The sequence below is a fragment of the Carcharodon carcharias genome, chromosome 7, assembly GCF_017639515.1.
Source record: "Carcharodon carcharias isolate sCarCar2 chromosome 7, sCarCar2.pri, whole genome shotgun sequence".
Classification (NCBI taxonomy): Eukaryota; Metazoa; Chordata; class Chondrichthyes; order Lamniformes; family Lamnidae; genus Carcharodon; species Carcharodon carcharias.
In genome coordinates this window covers 100892997-100914064 of record NC_054473.1, presented here as the reverse complement: position 1 = coordinate 100914064, position 21068 = coordinate 100892997, and the positions used below count along the sequence as shown (strand labels likewise).

The following is a 21068-nucleotide window of genomic DNA, read 5'->3' as shown; positions in this document are numbered from 1 at the left end:
ATGGTGGCCACCAACCATTTAAATGCCACCATTTCTGGTCAAGGTGCTATGCCTGTGGGAAAGTCAGTCACAGGTGGCATGCAGGAGTAGAGGAAACAGGAATACTCCAGGTTGCGGTAAAGCTCCAGGCCGCAGCAGTGCACCATGTTGAGGTTATGGCAGGAACATAGGACTAGACCTAAAGTTAGTTCAGAGCCTGGAAATCCTCAAATGCACATACGATAGATACGGAAACAGAAATTAATGTTATCGAGTAGGAAGATCAAAAGTTGTACTCAGTCAAAGAGCAAGAAAAATAACACATGGAAGATGAGAATAATAGGGCTGAAGATATAATTCCAGTGTCAACAGTGGAAATGAAAGTTGGAGATTCACAACCTACTTGCATCGTTGATACTGCTGTAGTTGTATCTGTTATCCCAGAAGGAGAGCACAAGAAATCTCTAAATCACATTCTCTTACACAAAACTGGTGTAAAACAGACTAGTTGTTTCAATATCAGTATGCCATTGTTAGGTGAAGTTATTTTGAGAGTGGATTATGATAATCCATCCCATTATTTGTCAATGTTAGCAGCTGGAGGGAACAAAGTCTCCCCAAAGGGAAAGAATTGGTTTAAGAAAATATGGTTAAACTGGTCTGAGTTATTTACAGTATGGATCAGTAAGATTACCTCTGACATTGAGGAAGTGCTACGAGAGCACAAAGTGGTCTTTGAGCAAAGAGGACCAAATGATGAAATTAAAAGCAGTACAATATCAAACATCATACGTCAGCAGATCATGCAAATGTGATGCTCTTTCAAGATTCCCCATGAATATATAACATAATTTAACATAACTATGGAAAAGGACAAAGATAGAACAGGAGTTACAATTCTAAATTTGGGTAAAGCCAGTTTTACTGAGCAAGGAGTGATTTAGCAAAAGTGGACTGGAAACAGCTACTTAAGTCAGTGTCTAAGCAGTGGGAGGCATTCAAAAGGGAGCTTCAAGGGGTCAAGAGTAAATCTGTTCCCACAAAGAAAAAGGACGGGATGACAAAATTTGGAGCCTGCTGGATGTTAAGGAGTTTACAGGGTAAGATAAGGCAGAAAAGGAACGCTTATGTCAGACACCGAGAACTCAATAGTAAAGAAAGCCAAGAAGAGCATAGAAAGCAGAGGTGAAATCAAAAAGGAAATTAGGAAAGCAAAGAGAGGGCATGAAAGAATATTGGAAAGTAAAATCAAGGTGAACTCAAAAGATGTTTTATCAATACATTAGTAGTAGGTCCCGTAAAAGGTTAAAAAGAAAACCTGTGTATGAAGATGGAAGATGCAGATATGGTTCTTAATAAATACTTTGTGTCTGTTTTCACAAAAGTGAGGGATTATGCAGACATAGTAGTTAAGGAGGACGACTGTGAAAAACTGGGTGTAATAAACATAGGGAGAGAGGAAATATTAAGGGGATCAGCATCCTTGAAAGTGCATAAGTCACCAGGGCTGGATAAAATGTACTCCACACTGTTAAAAGAAGCCAGGGAAGAAATAGCAGAAGGTCTGACCATCATTTTTCAGTCCTCACTGATACAGGTGTGGTGCTGGAGGATTGGAGGTCTGCTACAGTTGTACCTTTGTTTTAAAAGGGAGTGCGGGATAGACCAAATAATTATAGGCCAATCAGTCTAACCTCAGCAGTGAGCAAATTATTGAAATCAATAATTAATCAAGGACAGTCAACATAGATTTGTTAAGGGAAGGTCGTGTCTGAGTAATTTGCTTGTTTTTTTTTGAGGCTGTAACAAGGACTGATGAGGGTAGTGCAGTTGATGAGATCTACTTGGATTTTAACAAGGCCCCACATGGCAGACTGGTTAAGAAATAAAAACCCATGGGATCCAGGGGAGTGTAGCAAACTCAATACAAAATTGGCTCAGTGACCTGAAACAGTAATGGTTGATGCATGTATTTGGTATTGGAAGGCTGGTTTAATTGGGGTTCTGCAGGGCTCAGTACTAGATCCTCTACTTTTTGTGATATATATATTAATGATTTGGATGTAAATGTAGGGGGAATGACCAAGAAGTTTGCAGATGACACAAAAATTGGCTGTGTAGTTGATAGTGAGGAGGGTAGCTGTAGGCTGCAGGAAGATACCAATGGACAGGTCAGGTGGGCAGAAAAGCGGCAGATGGAATTCAACCCAGAGAGCTGTGAGGTGATGCATCAGAGAAGATCAAACAAGAAAAAGGAATACACAATAAATGGGAGGATACTGGAGAGGCGTAAAAGAAGTCAGGATCATGGAATAAATGTCCACAGATCTCTAAAGGTACCAGGACAGGTTGATAAGGTGGTTAAAAAGGTATATGCAATCCTTCCTTTTATTAGCTGAGGCACAGAATATAAGGGCAGGGAGGCTATGTTGAAACTATATAAAGTATTGCTTAGGCCACAACTTGAATACTACATATAGTGCTGGTCACCTCATTACAGAATGGATGTGATTGCACTAAGACAGGGTACAGAGGAGATTTATGAGGATGTTGCCAGGACTGGAAAATTGCAGCTATGAGGAAAAATTGGATAAGCTGGATTGGAACAGGGATAACATTGGATTGGAATAGAGGAGGCTGAGGGGAGATTTGATTGAGATGTACAAGATCATGAGGGGACTGAGTAGAGTAGATGGGAAGCATCTATTTACCTTAGCAGAGGTCAGTGACTAGGGGACTTAGATTTAAAGTGATTGGTAGAAGGATTAGAGGGGAGATGAGGAAAACAATCTTCACCCAGCAAGTTGTGGGGTCTGGAACTCTCTGCCTGAAAGACTGGTAGAGGCAGAAACCCTCAACTCATTTAAAAGGTGCTGGACATGTACTTAAAATGCTGTAACCTGCAGGGCTAAGGACCAAATGCTGGAAACTGGAATTAGGCAGGGTGGCTCGTTTTTTCGGCTGGCACAGACACAATGGGCCAAGTGGCCTCCTTCGGTGCCATAAACTTCCTATGTTTCTATTCTATGAATACTGAGTCATTTTTAGATACTAAGTTACCTATGAATCACTTTCCATACACAATGATATGGCAATGTCTGCCAGAGAAATTAGTGAAGAAACTCAAGGATGTGATGCTTAGTAAAGTGCTCACTTATGTCATGAATTGCTGAACTAAAGATTACGATGATGAGAAATTGCAGAAATATTTCACAGATAGAAATGAACTGAGTGCAAATCAAAAACAAAAACAGAATTACCTGGAAAAACTCAGCAGGTCTGGCAGCATCGGCGGAGAAGAAAAGAGTTGACGTTTCGAGTCCTCATGACCCTTCGACAGAACTTGAGTTCGAGTCCAGGAAAGAGCTGAAATATAAGCTGGTTTAAGGTGTGTGTGTGGGGGGCGGAGAGATAGAGAGACAGAGAGGTGGAGGGGGTTGGATCATTTCTTATTCTGAGACACACCACAACTTTAGTAACTCTTCAATGTTTCTATCTACTTTTGGGGCCCAAAAATAGCTTCTTGCTACTGGTCTCATATAGACCATTCCTGTGTGCTCTTAATGAAGTTCCTCTAACAATCTCTCTCTAAATTTTGGCGAAATAGTTGTCTCTCTATCTCTCCGCCCCCCACACACACACCTTAAACCAGCTTATATTTCAGCTCTTTCCTGGACTCGAACTCAAGTTCTGTCGAAGGGTCATGAGGACTCGAAACGTCAACTCTTTTCTTCTCCGCCGATGCTGCCAGACCTGCTGAGTTTTTCCAGGTAATTCTGTTTTTGTTTTGGATTTCCAGCATCCGCAGTTTTTTTGTTTTTATCTGAGTGCAAATCAAGGCTGTCTCCTATAGGGTTTAGGAGTAACTATTTCGCCAAAATTTAGAGAGAGATTGTTAGAGGAACTTCATTAAGAGCACACAGGAATGGTCTATATGAGACCAGTAGCAAGAAGCTATTTTTGGGCCCCAAAAGTAGATAGAAACATTGAAGAGTTACTAAAGTTGTGGTGTGTCTCAGAATAAGAAATGATCCAACCAAAGCTCCTTTCATTCCATAGTCACACAGAAGAAAACCATGGGTTCTGAGAACATGTCAATTTCTTTGAAGTGGAAGGGATAGAGTACTGTGTTTTGGTCAATAGCCACAGCAAGTAGGCAAGTGTTGAATCTATACCCAATTGTACAATCGCCTAAACTGTTGAGATGTTGGTTTGCAATTTATGGGTTGCCACAGGTCTTGATGTCAAATAATGGTCCACAGTTTACATCAGCAATGTTTGAAACATTTCTGAGTAAGAATGGAGTCAAATATACCCTAATACCACCAAATCATCCAACATTGAATGGTGATGTAGAAAGAAGTGTACAGATCGTGATGAGGTCTTTGCAGAAGTATTTGCTAACTGACAAGCTAGGCTGCAATTTTCATGTTTCTCTTCAACATGGCTGGACAATTTTCAGTTCTCTTACAGAATAACCTGTTAGGAATGAGAGACAGTTTAAGTAAATTATAATTAAATTTAATTTTTATTTGTTTCTCTGTATTGGTGTATTAAGTAAGGGGGAACTTGAGTTTTAGTTTCATTTTAGAAGATGCCTGCATTCTAAAGAGGTTTTATGACTCTCTTGAAGGGAAGTTAAAACAAACACAAGGTAGAAAAAATGCGCTATTGTCTAGCACCAAGGGTCCAAAGAGAGGGATCCACAGGGACAGAAAAATAGAAAAGTATTTTCAGTTCAGTTGGAAGCAAGTGCCAGGAGAAGCCAGACACATTAGAGGGAACTGCAGAGATAGCAGATTTCCCAAAAGATTCCAAAGCCAAGGAGTGAGACAGAAAGGAGGGGTCCCAAGAAGACCTTCTAGTCAAAGGAAGGCTATTAGAGATTCTGGATGTTTTGTCTCAAAGGGAGAAGTGTTCCCTTACTCCTCCAACAAAATATGTAAACAGATTAAACTTTTGAGAGATCCTGGGGCAGATCACTCATTGATGGTGGCTGATGATACAATTTGTGTTCCAGATAGTTTTATGAGGGAAAAAATATTAAAAGGTAGTAATGAAATGTGAGTGAGCAGAGTTTTAACTTGAATGTGTTACGTTTTTCAGTCAGGACTGTAACACAAGCCTGGTGCGAGCCTGCTGGAATGAGCTGTTCACCCTGGCCCTAGCACAGTGTTCTCAAGTGATGAACCTTTCCACTATCCTGACTGCTATTGTAAACCACCTGCAGAGCAGCCTGCAGCAAGGTGAGTGTGATCTTGTCAGAGCCAGATGTAATAGCTGCAATTCCTGAGAGCACTTTCCTGAATTTAGTCTCTTAGACAAAGCCTTGTATTGATCGTGCTGTATTTTGATCTGGAGCATTGTATCGGAAAGTGTTAAGACCTGATTTTACCCTCAGTCGGTGAGGCATACACACGGTGCCAGCCTCACTTGGAGTATGTGGGTGGGGTGCATCCAGGGTCAGGAGAGGCCCAGGTACATGAACTGGAAACATTAATTAGAGATGCCCTTCTGGAGCAGGGAAGCTCCTCTGGGCAAAAACAGAATTACCTGGAAAAACTCAGCAGGTCTGGCAGCATCGGTGGAGAAGAAAAGAGCTGACGTTTTGGGTCCTCATGACCCTTCGACAGAACTGAGTGCATCCAAGAAAGGGGTGAAATATAAGTTGGTTTAAGGTGTGTTGGTGGGGGGGAGGCGGGAGAGAAGTGGAGGGGGTTGGTGTGGTTGTAGGGACAAACAAGCAGTGATAGAAGCAGATCATCAAAAGATATCACAGACAACAGAACAAAAGAACACATAGGTGTTAAAGTTGGTGATATTATCTAAACGAATGTGCTAGTTAAGAATGGATGGTAGGGCACTCAAGGTATAGCTCTAGTGGGGGTGGAGGGAGCATAAAAGATTTAAAAATATTTAAAAATAATGGAAATAGGTGGGAAAAGAAAAATCTATATAATTTATTGGAAAAAAAAGGAAGGGGGAAGAAACAGAAAGGGGGTGGGGATGGAGGAGGGAGCTCAAGACCTAAAGTTGTTGAATTCAATATTCAGTCTGGAAGGCTGTAAAGTGCCTAGTCGGAAGATGAGGTGTTGTTCCTCCAGTTTGCATTGGGCTTCACTAAAACAATGCAGCAAGCCAAGGACAGACATGTGGGCAAGAGAGCAGGGTGAAGTGTTAAAATGGCAAGTGACAGGGAGGTTTGGGTCATTCTTGCGGACAGACCGCAGGTTTTCTGCAGAGCGGTCGCCCAGTTTACGTTTGGTCTCTCCAATGTAGAGGAGACCACATTGGGAGCAACGAATGCAGTAGACTAAGTTGGGGGAAATGCAAGTGAAATGCTGCTTCACTTGAAAGGAGTGTTTGGGCCCTTGGACGGTGAGGAGAGAGGAAGTGAAGGGGCAGTTGTTACATCTTTTGCGTGGGCATGGGGAGGTGCCATAGGAGGGGTTGAGGAGTAGGGGGTGATGGAGGAGTGGACCAGGGTGTCCCGGAGGGAACGATCCCGACGGAATGCCGATAGGGGGGTGAAGGGAAGATGTGTTTGGTGGTGGCATCATGCTGGAGTTGGTGGAAATGGCAGAGGATGATCCTTTGAATGCAGAGGCTGGTGGGGTGATAAGTGAGGACCAGGGGGACCCTATCATGTTTCTGGGAGGGAGGAGAAGGCGTGAGGGTGGATGCGCGGGAGTTGGGCCGGACACGGTTGAGGGCCCTGTCAACGATCGTGAGTGGAAAACCTCGGTTAAGGAAGAAGGAGGACATGTCAGGAACTGTTTTTGAAGGTAGCATCATCGGAACAGATGCGACGGAGGCGAAGGAACTGAGAGAATGGGATGGAGTCCTTACAGGAAGCGGGGTGTGAGGAGCTGTAATCAAGGTAGTTGTGGGAGTCGGTAGGTTTGTAATGGATATTGGTGGACAGTCTATCACCAGAGATTGAGACAGAGAGGTCAAGGAAGGGAAGTGTCAGAGATGGATCACATGAAAATGATGGAGGGGTGGAGATTGGAAGCAAAATTAATAAATTTTTCCCAGTCCCGACGAGAGCATGAAGCAGCACCGAAGTAATCATCGATGTACCAGAGAAAGAGTTGTGGAAGGGGGCCGGAGTAGGACTGGAACAAGGAATGTTCCACATACCACGTGGGGTAAGTCGGAGATGGAGACAGTCACTGCAGACACTTCCTCCCACCTCTCCCTGGACCATGACCCCACCACTGAACATCAAGCCATTGTTTCCAGGACTGTCACTGACCTCATCTCCTCTGGGGATCTTCCTCCCACAGCTTCCAACCTGATAGTCGCCCAACCTCGGACGGCCCGCTTCTACCTCCTACCCAAAATCCACAAACAGAGCTGTCCCGGTAGACCAATCGTCTCAGCTTGCTCCTGCCCCACAGAACTCATTTCTCATTATCTTGACTCCCTTCTCTCTCCCCTTGTCCAGTCCCTTCCCACCTACATCCGTGATTCCTCTGACACCTTACGTCACATCAACAATTTCCAGTTCCCTGGCCCCAACCGCTTCCTCTTCACCATGGACGTCCAATCCCTCTACACCTCCATCCCCCACCAGGATGGTCTGAGGGCCCTTAGCTTCTTCCTCGAACAGAGGCCCGAACAATCCCCATCCACCATTACTCTCCTTCGTCTGGCTGAACTTGTTCTCACACTGAACAATTTCTCCTTCAACTCCTCTCACTTCCTCCAAATAAAAGGTGTGGCTATGGGTACCCACATGGGCCCCAGCTATGCCTGTCTCTTTATGGGGTATGTGGAACATTCCTTGTTCCAGTCCTACTCCGGCCCCCTTCCACAACTCTTTTTCCGGTACATCGATGATTACTTCAGTGCTGCTTCATGCTCTCGTCGGGACTGGGAAAAATGTATTAATTTTGCTTCCAATCTCCAACCCTCCATCATTTTCACATGATCCATCTCTGACACTTCCCTTCCCTTCCTTGACCTCTCTGTCTCAATCTCTGGTGATAGACTGTCCACCAATAGCCATTACAAACCTACCGACTCCCACAGCTACCTCAACTACAGCTCCTCACACCCTGCTTCCTGTAAGGACTCCATCCCGTTCTCTCAGTTCCTTCGCCTCCGTCGCATCTGTTCCGATGATGCTACCTTCAAAAACAGTTCCTCTGACATGTCCTTCTTCCTTAACCGAGGTTTTCCACCCATGGTCGTTGACAGGGCCCTCAACCGTGTCCGGCCCATCTCCCATGCATCCACCTTCACGCCTTCTCCTCCCTCTCAGAAACATGATAGGGTCCCCCTTGTCCTCACTTATCACCCCACCAGCCTTCGCATTCAAAGGATCATCCTTCGCCATTTCCGCCAACTCCAGCATGATGCCAGCACCAAACACATTTTTCCTTCACCCCCCCGTCAGCATTCCGTAGGGATCGTTCCCTCCGGGACACCCTGGTCCACTCCTCCATCACCCCCTACTCCTCAACCCCCTCCTATGGCACCACCCCATGCCCATGCAAAAGATGTAACACCTGCCCCTTCACTTCCTCTCTCCTCACCGTCCAAGGGCCCAAACACTCCTTTCAAGTGAAGCAGCATTTCACTTGCATTTCCCCCAACTTAGTCTACTGCATTCGTTGCTCCCAATGTGGTCTCCTCTACATTGGAGAGACCAAATGTAAACTGGGCGACAGCTTTGCAGAACACCTGCGGTCTGTCCGCAGGAATGCCCCAAACCTCCCTGTCGCTTGCCATTTTAACACTCCACCCTGCTCTCTTTCCCACATGTCTGTCCTTGGCTTGCTGCATTGTTCCAGTGAAGCCCAATGCAAACTGGAGGAACCACACCTCATCTTCCGACTAGGCACTTTACAGCCTTCCGGACTGAATATTGAATTCAACAACTTTAGATCTTGAGCTCCCTCCTCCTTCCCCACCCCCTTTCTGTTTCTTCCCCCTTCATTTTGTTTTTTCCAATAAATTATATAGATTTTTCTTTTCCCACCTATTTCCATTATTTTTAAATATTTTTAAATCTTTTATGCTCCCCCCAACCCCACTAGAGCTATACCTTGAGTGCCCTACCATCCATTCTTAATTAGCACATTCGTTTAGATAATATCACCAACTTTAAGACCTATGTATTCTTTTGTTCTGTTGTCTGTGACATCTTTTGATAATCTGCTTCTATCACTGCTTGTTTGTCCCTACAACCACACCAACCCCCTCCACTTCTCTCTTCCCCCACCCCCCCCCCACCTTAAACCAGCTTATATTTCACCCCTTTCTTGGATTCACTCAGTTCTGTCGAAGGGTCATGAGGACTCGAAACGTCAACTCTTCTTCTCCACCGATGCTGCCAGACCTGCTGAGTTTTTCCAGGCAATTCTGTTTTTGTTTTGGATTTCCAGCATCCGCAGTTTTTTTGTTTTTAAGCTCCTCTGGGTCATGGGTTCTAGATCCCAATTATAATCTACCCACAAACCCAACAACAATACGACAGGTGACCATTCCCAAAGGTCTCTGGCCATGGTGTCCAATTACACCCACCCAACTTCCTCCCACCATCCATTGATACTGGGCTCAGGTGGGAGTCTGTGCTCTTGGGAACAAGGCATCAGACCCCAGAGATCTCTTCCTGATGCTCCCATACTTGCCTTTTCCCTCAGCTTAAAATCAGGCCTTTAATCTCCATAACACAGTGTATGCACCTTCACATTAAAACCCATAATCCCTTTTGTCACATTGTCACCACGTTTTGTGCCAATGTCTTCCATGGTAAATTCTGATGTGCACACTTTTACAAGTGCCTGCAAACTCGTCGGTCTGATTGCACAGTCTAGCACTGGATGCCTTCAGTTTTCTCTAAAGAGAAATCTTGGGGTCAGGTGGAGAGACAAAAACCAGAAAGAGTGGCAGAGAGGGAAAGATAGTCAGAAGGAGAAAGATTTGGATCAAAGAGGTGAGGGTGAAAGGTTGACATGGTGGGGAGAGGAAGAAAGAATGAGAGAAAGGAAGATGTGGAGAGAAATATAGAGGTAGGTTAGAGAGGAAAGTGAGAGAAAGAGGTGGTGTATTGACCCAGCAGTTGGTAAAACGGAGTTATTTAAAAATCCTAGAGGGAAACTTTAAACAACTGTCATAACCTATATTTTTAAGTGGTATGTTTGATATGCAACTCTAAATTCATGAATCAGACCACCAGTTCTCGAGAGGTTTTATACTTAACTAAATGAAACTTCTTAATAAATTATAATACATTAAACACAAACACATGGCTACAAATTACTACTATCATAACTTTTAATAAATTCCTAGACTAATCTCCACTAAGGCAACAGCAGCCCATAGACTTAACCAGACGCCAGGCAAAGCATTTTCACCTTACAAATTCAAAATGAGGTTCCTTTCACTTTGCTTCCTTTGTAGACACAGTGGTAGGCTTACAGGCTTTGATCTTACATTATCTCTGCCCCGCACACACACAACTGCTATCGATTATACCCAGCACATCTCATTGAATGTAAATTCTCATTGTATCACCAGCCTCTTCTAACAATAAAACCCCTTTTATAGTACCAATTTTACTAGTAATATAAACATTGCTTGATCCCTGCTAGCTAGGTGCCAGATTTTGCCCCCTTCTTGAATGCTGTATTCAATAAAATGCAAATACAGGCTACCTCTCTTACATCTCAAAACTAGGGAATATCAAAGCACCCAGACTAGCTGACTTTAATCCAATTAAGACACACCCACAGACTAAACATCTACTGTAATACAAAAATATCTTCCAATAATATACATTAACAGCTTCATGACAGGTGTTTAAGAGAGACTGGGGTTGGGTTGGGGTGGAGAGAGAGACTGGAGTTGGGGAGGAGAGAGAAATGGTTGGGGAGGAGAGAGGAAAAGAGAGAGTTGGCGAGAGAGAAACAGTTTGGGGGAAGGAGAGCGCAAGAAAAACATGGAGAAGGATTGGATCTGGGAGTGAAAGAGGCCAAGGTCATGGAAGGAAAGGGAGAGAGAGAGATGGTATTTCTATGTGCAATTCCACACATGATAAACAAATAGTTTACGAAATTCCATTATGCACTGTAATTGCAACTTGTCAGGCTTTATTTAACCCCCTCACAGTGGTTAAGCTGCAGTGTGACATCTTTACATAGTTATTTCCCATTATAAATGTGCACATACATTTCATAAAGGAAATGTAGGACCTTAAAATGGGAAGAGGCATTTGTAAACACATCCTGCTCTAATTAATCCTACTGTAACCTCGCTTCACCTGATGGTTATACTAGGGCAAGATTTTTGACTATCTATATATATTGCTGCCAGTCTCAGTGACCTTAAACTGGTGGCCATTGCACTAATTGGTTCTGATGAAGTTCAGACCTGAAATATTAACTCAGTCTTCTCTCCACCAATTCCACTGCCTGACTTGCTGAGTCGTTCCAGTATTTTATATTGCTATTTCAGATTTGCACAATTATTTTATTTTTATACCATTTCATTGTGTGATTCAGTCATGTTTCGATTTTTGTCACTTAGCTCGTTCACTTTAATATTGTGCTGATTGTGCAAGAACCTTGGCTTCGCTTCTAACTGGGGACCACGTCACACTTCTGTAAACTTGTGATGTGATGGGAGGTCAGATAAATGGTATATTCTGAGGGAAGAGGAGCCAGTGTGATGAGGAAAGAACACACTTTGGGTTGCATTGAGATTTCCAAGATTTGCCTGTCATCCTCCCCCCAACCCAACCTCCTGTGCTGTGGTGGAGTGACAGGTTGTTTTTTACACACTATGTTTGGGGGGATTCCACAATGGGATTGCATATCACTAACTACATGGCAGACCCAGTGAAACAAACACTTGCTGTGATCAAATGCATGGGTCAGAGAAAACTCTCAACTGGTAATAAGGGGAACTTATTGGGGAGTTCCCAGAAAAATGAATTTATCCTTTCAAACTGCCCAAACACCATGAGAAATCTGGGGAGAATATTAAGCCCCCGCTAGGGGCAAGTTGGCAAAAGGACGGTAAGTGAAGCTGCACATGGGCCAATGACTCCTCCCGACAACACTCCTGCCCTCCCCCCCCCGACAACACAACACTCCCCCCGCAACAACACAACACTCCCCCCACCCCCCCCCCCAACGACAGCACAACACTATCCCCCCACCAACACAACACTCCTCCCCTCCCCGACAACACAACACCTTCCTCCCTGCACCAACATCACTTCCACCCCCCCACCAACCAACATCACTCCCTGCACCCCTGACAACGCCCTAACCTCACTCCCGACAACACTCCCCTCCCCCGCCGACAACACTCCCCTCCCCTCCCCCTTCCCCCAACAACATTTCCCCCTCTCACCCCCAACAACACCCCAACCCCAACAAGACTCCCTCGCCCCACCCCTGACAACACTTCCTGCCCCCGACAAGACTTACCCCCGCCCAACAATATTTCCCCTGATAACACTCCCCTCCCCCCACCCCTCCCCCTCCAACAACATTCCCACTCTCCCACCCGACAACACTCACCCCCTCCCCCTCCCCCCGACAACACTCCTCCCCCAACCTGACAACACCTCCCCTCACAACCTGACAACACTCCTTTCCTCCCTCCCCCCACCCCGACAACACTCCTTCCTCCCCCCACCCCGACAACACTCCTTCCCCCTCCCACACACAAACAACACCCCTTCCTCCCCCCACCCCGACAACACTCCTTCCCCCTCCCACACACACAAACAACACACCCGGACAACACCCTGACTGGTGGATCATCCCTACCATCCTCTTTGTACCTCATCCACTTGTGGCTTCATGCTAGCGATTTTTGCACCCCCTCCCCATGACTGCTCCATCCTTGAGTGTACCACACCTTCCCCAAAATTGACACCTCCGTTGTTCCAGCATTCAGCATCTGATTGCACAGCCCTGGTGGTGAAGTGCTTAAAATTCTCAGAAGTGATTAAAATACTCAGAAGATCAATCTTGAAGGAAAACAGATATTTCTCGAGTATTGTGGGCAGCAGGAGGTTATAGAGATAGCGAGGGAGATGGGGAGATATATCAGGTGTTGGGGGCCTGGAGGAAGTTATAGAGATAGGGAGGAAGATAGAGCGATATTTCGGAGTGTAGTGGGCCAGGAGGAAGTTATAGAGATGGGGAGGGCGATGTCATGGAACAATTCGAAAAGAAGGATGTTAATTTTACAACCGAGGCGTTGCTTAACTGTCATCAGTGCAGGTCAAGCAAGTACATGGGTGATGGGTCAACGGGATTTGGTGTGAGATGGAATAAAGAGGGAGCAGACGTTTTGATGGACTCAGCTTTGTTATGTACAGTTTGGGAGGCTGACCAGGAGAGCATTTGGAATAGTTGAGTCTGGTGATAAGAAAGGCATTGATGAGGGCTTCAGCAGCAGATGTGCTTAGGCAAGGGATAGAGGGTGAGAGAGTGGATGTGTAATCGGACATGCATCTCGGTCAGATATGACACCGAGGTTGTGAACAGACTGGTTCAGCTTCAGACAGCTGCCAGGGGGAGGGATGGAGTTAGTAGTAGAGTTTGTCACAGGGTCCAGAAACAATGGCTTTAGTCTTCCCAATATTTAATTGGAGGAAATTTTTGCTCATCCTGTTCTAGGTATCAGATAAGCCGTTTGATCATTTAACGACAATGGAGGAGTTGGGAGAGCTGGTGAGATAGAGCTGGGTGTCTTTAGTCTACATGTGAAAACTAACACTGTGTTTCCAGATGATATCACTCAGGTGAGAAATAGAAAGGAGCCAAGGACAGATCCTTGAGGAACACTAGAGGTAATGGTGCGGGAAAAGAAAGTAAAGCCACTGCAGATGATTCACTGGTTGCAACTGGATAAATAAGTGCAGCCCCACTCAGCTAGAAAATGGTGGAGAGGCATTGGAGAAGGCTGTAGACAGGTCAAGAAGGACGAGGAGGGATAGTTTACCTTTGTCACAGTTACATAAGATGTCATTTGTGACTGATAATGACCATTTTGTTACCGTGACAGGGATTGGAGGGATTCAAACATGGAATTCTAGCAAAGATGGGAGCAGATTTGGGAGACAAATCTGACACATTCAAGGACATTGGAGAGGAAAGGGAGGTTGGAGATGGGAGGGTAGTTTGCAAATACGGTAGGGTCAGGGGTTAGATTTTTTGAGAAGGATGATGTCAGCAGACTTACACGAGAAAGGGACAACACCTGAAGAGAGAGAATCATTGATGTTATCCACTAACATGGGGACTGGGAAGGGAAGTTGGGTGGTCATCACTTTAGTGGGAATAAGCTTTAGACTGTTGATCAGTCTCATTGACAAGATGAACTCAGAAGGCATGAGGGGAGATAGGAGAGAAACTAGAGAAAGATGCAAGTTCAGGCTTGGGGGGACGGTGGTTGTGGGGGGGGCCGCGTTTGGCTTAATGGGTAAAGCTTGGGTGCCTGTCTTCCCCCTGCCTCAGCCTATATGCTGTCGAAATCCTTATCTTGTTTCCCCTAGATTTAACTATTCCAATGTTTACCTAGCCAGCCATCTATCTTGCATTCTCTGTAATCTTGAATTCATTCAAAACTCTGCTGCCAGTATCCTAACTCACACCAAGTCCTGTTCAACTATCACCCCTGTGCTTGCTGGAAAACATTGGCTCCCAGTTAACCAAAGCCTCAATTTTAAAACACTCTTCCTTGTTTTTAAACCCCTCAATGGCCTCACCACCCCATTGTTCTGAGGTATCACTGCTCCTCCAATCTTATGCTTGTGAATTCCTGATTTTAATCACTCCCCCATCAGTGGCCGTGCCTTCAGCTGTTGAGGCCATAAGCTCTGCATTTCTCTCCCTAAACCTCTCCACCTCTCTTCCTTTCTCTCCTCCTTTAAGGTGTCTCTTAAAACTTCTTTGACTAAGCTTTCAATTACCAGCCCTGATATCTCCTTTTTAGCTCAGTGTTAAAGTTTCCTTGAAGTTAGTTGGGACAGTCTATCATAGGTGCTACATAAATGCAATGTTATTGTTAAAAATGTTCATCTGCCCCTGTGCTTTTGATGCTCTCAGCACCGAGCACCTTAGCTCCCTTTGAGCCGGACTTTCTAATCCAGAGACATGGGGAAATGGAAGAGAGCAACCTTCCTGCTGGAATTTTTTAAAAAATTCATTCATGGGATGTGGGCATCGCTGGCTAGGCCAGCATTTGTTGCCCATCCCTAATTGCCCTTGAGCAGGTGGCGGTGAGCCGCTGCCTTGAACTGCTACAGTCCATGTGGTTTAGGTATACCCACAGTGCTGTTAGGGAGGGAATTCCAGGATTTTGCACCAGAGACAGAGAAGGAACCGTGATACATTTCCAAGCCAGGATGATCAGTGGCTTGAATGGGAACTTCCAGGTGGTGGTGTTCCCATCTATCTGCTGCCCTTGCCCTTCTAGATGGTAGTAGTTGTGGATTTGGAAAGTACTGCCTAAGGAGCCTTGGTGAATTGCTGCAGTGCATCTTGTAGATGGTACACGCTGCTGCTACTGTGCGTCGGTGATGGAGGGAGTGAATGTTTGTGGATGTGGTGCATGTCAAGTGGGCTGCTTTGTCCTGGATACTGTCAAGCTCCTTGAGTGTTGTTGGAGCTGCAGTCATCCAGGCAAGTGGAGAGTATTCCACCGCACTCCTGACTTGTGCCTTGGAGATGGTGGACAGGCTTTGGGGAGTCAGGAGGTGAGTTACTCGCTGCAGGATTCCTAACCTCTGACCTGCTTTTGTAGCCACAGTATTTATATGGCTAGTCCAATTCAGTTTCTGGTCAATGGTAACCACCAGGATGTTGATAGTGGGGGATTCAATGGTAATGCCATTGAATGTCAAGGGGCGATGGTTAGATTCACTCTTGTTGGAGATGGTCATTGCCTGGCACTTGTGTTGCACAAATGCTATTTGCCACTTGTCAGCCCAAACCTGGATATGGTCCAGGTTTTGCTGTATTTGGACAAGGATTGCTTCAGTATCTGAGGAATCGTGAATGGTGCTGAATATTGTGTAATCATCAGCGAACATCCCCACTTCTGACCTTATGATGGAAGGAAGGTCATTGATGAAGCAGCTGAAGATGGTTAGGCCAAAGATACTATCCTGAGGAACTCCTGCAGTGATGTCCTAGAACTGAGATGATTGATCTCCAACAACCACAACCATCTTCCTTTGTGCTAGGTATGACTCCAACGAGTTTCCCCCCTGATTCCCATTGACTCCAGTTTTGCTAGGGCTCCTTGATGCCACACTCTGTCAAATGGTACCTTGATGTCAAGAGCAGTCACTCTCACCTCACCTTGGGAGTTCAGCTCTTTTGTCCATGTTTGGACCAAGGCTGTAATTAGGTCAGGAGCCGAGTGACCCTGACTGAACCCAAACTGAGCATCAGTGAGCAGGTTATTGCTAAGCAAGTGCTGCTTGATAGCACTGTTGATGACCCTTGCATTACTTTACTCTACTGATAGTCGATGAAGACTGATGGGGTCGTAATTTGCTGGGTTGGATTTGTCCTGGTTTTCATATACAGGACGTACCTGGGCAATTTTCCACATAGCCAGGTAGATGCCAGTGCTGTAGCTGCATTGAAACAGCTTGGCTAGGGGCACAGCATGTTCTGGAGCACAGGCCTTCACAAGGCAGTGAGAGTATTGCACTCCTGTGCAAAGGAAGCAGAGGAAGGTTGGAGATGGAGTTTTTGTGGGGTGGAGCCTGCTTTTGCTGTTCTGTCTGTGGGGAAATTCTAGAGGAAAACATAGCCTGGCGGCACTCCTGTTTTCCCATTCTGACTCCCTAATCTCTCACATCAACAGATAGCAAACTCTAGCCTTGTATATAAACCAGGTTTCCCGTTAATCAACTGACCATAATTTTGTCCACACTGCAGGTTACCCAAGCATGGAGCCGAGTTCCCCAGATGGTGCAATAGCCTCGTTGGAGGAGCCCAATGAGAGAAAGCAACAGGAGGGACGGTCAGGAGCTGTAGCAGGTACTTGACATCCAATTGACATTCTCACAATCCACTCATACGAACTTACGAAATAGGGGCAGGAGTCGGCCATTTGGCTCCCCCAGCCTGCTCTGCCATTCAATAAGATCACGGCTGATCTGTTTATGTTTTGAATTCCATATTCCATCTACTCCCGATAACCTTTGATTCCCTTGTCTTTCAAGAATCTAACTACCTCTGCATCTACAGTCTATACATCGATCATCAGTAAAGTGATGGAACAGGTCATCAAACGCTATCAAGCAGCACTTGCTTCACAATAAGCTGCCTTAAAAATATTCAATAACCCCGCCTCCAGCGCCTTTGGAAGCAGAGAGTTCAAAGTCACTCCCATCTACCCACATTGCAATTACAATTCAATCTTCACCTATTTTTATTTTTTGGCTACACTCATTTATGAAAAGAAGTAATGTCCTCCTTGCCATGAATTACTGCTCATTCACTTCAAGGAATGCTGCAGACACAGATTGCAGTGTATTTAGGAATGGAGTAATAGGAGAATGCTGAGATAACACTTTAAATTTCATTCTCTATTTTAATAAACAGCTTTATCGGCCTATCCTGAGAGCCTGTCTCCCCAAATCCCTCTGCTATTCCACCGCCCTGAGCTTAGTCCCATTCACTTAGAGCAATGACTTTTTTTTTGTAAAATCAGCTTACACTTATTGAAACTGAATTTGACCTGTCACATTTTAGCCCTTTACTCTGTATATTCCACTGAGAAAGAGAGATGGTATTAGAAGGATGCATCATCCGTGGCTAACTAATGAAGTTAAGGATGGTATTAAATTGAAAGAAAAGATGTGCAATGCTGCAAGATTATTGGCAGCCCAGAAGAATGGGAAAATATTAGAAACCAGCAAAGGATGACACAAAAAGAGTTAAGAGCAAGAATTTGGAATGAGAAAGAAAACGAGCAAGAATTATAAAAACAGACCAAGCTTCGTGTATATAAGAAGCAAAAGAGTAGTTAGTTAAAGTGAGCATTGGTGCCTTAGAGGGTGAGACTGAGGAATTAATAATAGGCAAACAAGGAAATGGCAGAGGCTTGGAACAAATATTTTTAATGCATCTTCACAATAGAAGACACAAAAATCTTCACAAGAATTATTGAAAATCAAGAGGCAAAAGGGAAGGAGGAACTTAAAACAGTCATGATCACTAGAGAAAAAGTACTGGGAAAACTAATGGAACTAAAGGCTGACAAGTCCCCTGGACCTAATGGCTTGCATCCTAGGATCTTACAAGAAGTGACTGCAAAGATAGCTGATGATTGGTTGTAATCTTCCAAAATTCCCCAAATTCTGGAAAAATCTCAGCAGATTAGTAAACAACACAAATGCAACACCTCCATGAGAAAATAAATATTTAAAACTTTTCTCCAGTACTTAGTGCAAGTTAAATGTGGAGAAAAAGAAAATTCATTACAAGAAACTAAAAGTAGATATAAAGATCTAGAGTAAGATATTTGTGCTTGGACTGTATTATGTGGGAGTTTGTAGACCAGAAGGATCCTGAGTGGACACACCTGAAGTTGATGTTTTGACCTTTGTCTTGAATTACTCAGTGAGTGAGCTTTCACAGCTCTCTGGGATAAAGAATTTCAAACACTAACAATCTTTTTGAGAAATTTCAGTTTTAAATGACTGATCCATATTCTGAGACTGTGACTCCATGTTGTAGGTTACTCAGTTAGGGAAACACTTTCTCAGCATGTACCTTGTAAAGACCCTTAAGAATTTTATTTGTTGCATCTGAATCATTTCTCCCATTCTCCTGAACTCTAGGGAATATAAGTTTGTCAACTCAATCACTCTGCAAAGGGCAATCCCCTCATCCCAGAAACTGGTCAGTCTAGTTGCACCCCTTCTAAGGCAAGTATATAAGGAAAACAAAACTATACACAGTACTTCAGGTAGCTTCACCAATGTCCTGTATAATTGTAGTAAGACTTCTTCACTCATATACGCCAATCCCCTTGACATTTGCCTTCCTAATTGCTTGCTGTACCATTGTGTTAACTTTCTGTAATTCATGCATAAGGACACCATGCAGATATTTCCCAGTCCTTCACCAGTCAAAAAAAATCTTTTTTTATTCTTCTACCAAAGTGGGTAATTTTACATTTTGCCACATTGTATTCCATCTGCCATGTTCTTACCCACTCACCCAACCTGTCTGTATCCCTCTGCAATCTCTTTGTGTCCTATTCACCATTTGCTTTCCTACCTAACTTTGTTTTGCCAGCGAACTTAGATACACAGTTCCTCATCTAAGTCAAAAATAAAAATAGCTGGAAAAACTCAGCAGGTCTGACAGCATCTGCGGAGAGAAATACAGTTAACGTTTTGAGTCTGTATGACTCTTCATCAGAACTGAGGAAAAATAGAAATGAGGTGAAATATAAGCTGATTGAGGGGGATGGGACAGATAGAGCTGGACAGAGGGCCAGTGTTAGATGGAGGCAAAGAAGAGATTGCTAAAGATGTCATAGACAAAAGGATAAAGGGGTGTTGACAGTGGTGATATTAGCTAAGGAATGTGCTAATGGTGACATTAAGGATAGAAAGCAGGATGAGCAAGTAACATATAGCCCTGGTGGGGTGGGGGGAAGGGATCGAAATGGGCTAAAAGGTGGAGATGAAACAATGGATGGAAATACATTTTAAAAATAATGGAAATGGGTGGGAAAAGAAAAATATATTAAAGAAGATAAATTATTGGAAAATGGGGGATCAGAAAGGGGGTGGGGATGGAGGAGAGAGTTCGTGATCTGAAGTTGTTGAACTCAATGTTAAGTCCAGCAGGCTGTAAAGTGCGTAGTTGGAAGATGAGGTGCTGTTCCTCCAGTTTGCGTTAAGCTTCACTGGAATGTTGCAGCAGGCCAAGGACGGACATGTGGGCATGAGAGCAGGGTGGTGTGTTGAAATGGCAAGCAACAGGGAGGTCTGGGTCGTGCTTGCGGACAACAGACCGAAGGTGTTCTGCAAAGCGGTCACCCAGTCTGTGTTTGGTCTCCAATGTAGAGGAGACCACATTGGGAGAAGCGAATGCAGTAGACTAAATTGAGGGAAGTGCAAGTGAAGTGCTGCTTCACTTAAAAGGAGTGTTTGGGCCCTTGGACGGTGAGTAGGGGGGAAGTAAAGGGACAGGTGTTGCATCTTCTGCGGTTGCATGGGAAGGTGCCTTCGGAGGGGGTTGAGGTGCAGGGGGTGATGGAGGAGTGGACCAGGGTGTGCCAGAGGGAGTGATCCCTGCGGAATGCCACCAGGGATGGTGAAGGGAAGATGTGTTTGGTGGTGGCATCATGTTGGAGTTGACGGAAATGGCGGAGGATGATCCTTTGAATGTGGAGGCTGGTGGGGTGATAAGTGAGGACAAGGGGGACCCTATCATGGTTCTGGGAGGGAGAGGAAGGTGTGAGGGCGGATGCGCAGGAGATGGGCTGGACATGGTTGAGGGCCCTGTCAACCACCATGGGTGGAAAAACTCAGTTAAGAAAGAAGGAAGACATGTCAGAGGAACTGTTTTGGAAAGTGGCATCACCAGAGCAGATGCGACAGAGGTGAAGGAACTGAGAGAATGGGAAGGAGTCCTTACAGGAAGTGGGGTGTGAGGAGCTGTAGTTGAGGTAGCTGTGGGAGTCGGGAGTATATTTCCTCAGTTCTGATGAGGGGCCATACGGATTCAGGTTAACTGTATTTCTCTCCGCAGATGCTGTCAGACCTGCTGAGTTTTTCCAGCTATTTTTATTTTTGTTTCAGATTTCCAGCATCCACAGTGTTTTGCTTTTATTCTCATCTAAGTCATTGATATAGATTGTAAATAGCTGACTTCCAAATACTGATCATTGCAGTATCCCACTGGTTACAGCCTGCCAACTCAAAAATATTCCATTTATTCTTGTTGTTTGTTTTCTGTCCCTTAAGCAATCCTAAATCCATACTAATATACTGCCCTCAATCGTTTTCCACACTATAACTGCAAATTTAGCTTGTCTAGTCCATATGAGGATTAAAATCCCCTATGATTACTGTGTTA

At 44.7% G+C, this 21068-nt stretch overlaps 1 protein-coding gene across 1 annotated transcript in view; it reads left to right on the top strand.

Moving 5' to 3' along the window:
- Positions 1-21068, top strand: part of nr2c2 (nuclear receptor subfamily 2, group C, member 2) — a 347317-nt gene that overhangs the window by 299120 nt on the left and 27129 nt on the right. Inside the window, exon 12 of the mRNA XM_041191833.1 lies at positions 5086-5225. Coding sequence (XP_041047767.1) covers positions 5086-5225 — 140 coding nt within the window. The remainder of the gene's footprint in view (positions 1-5085; positions 5226-21068) is intronic.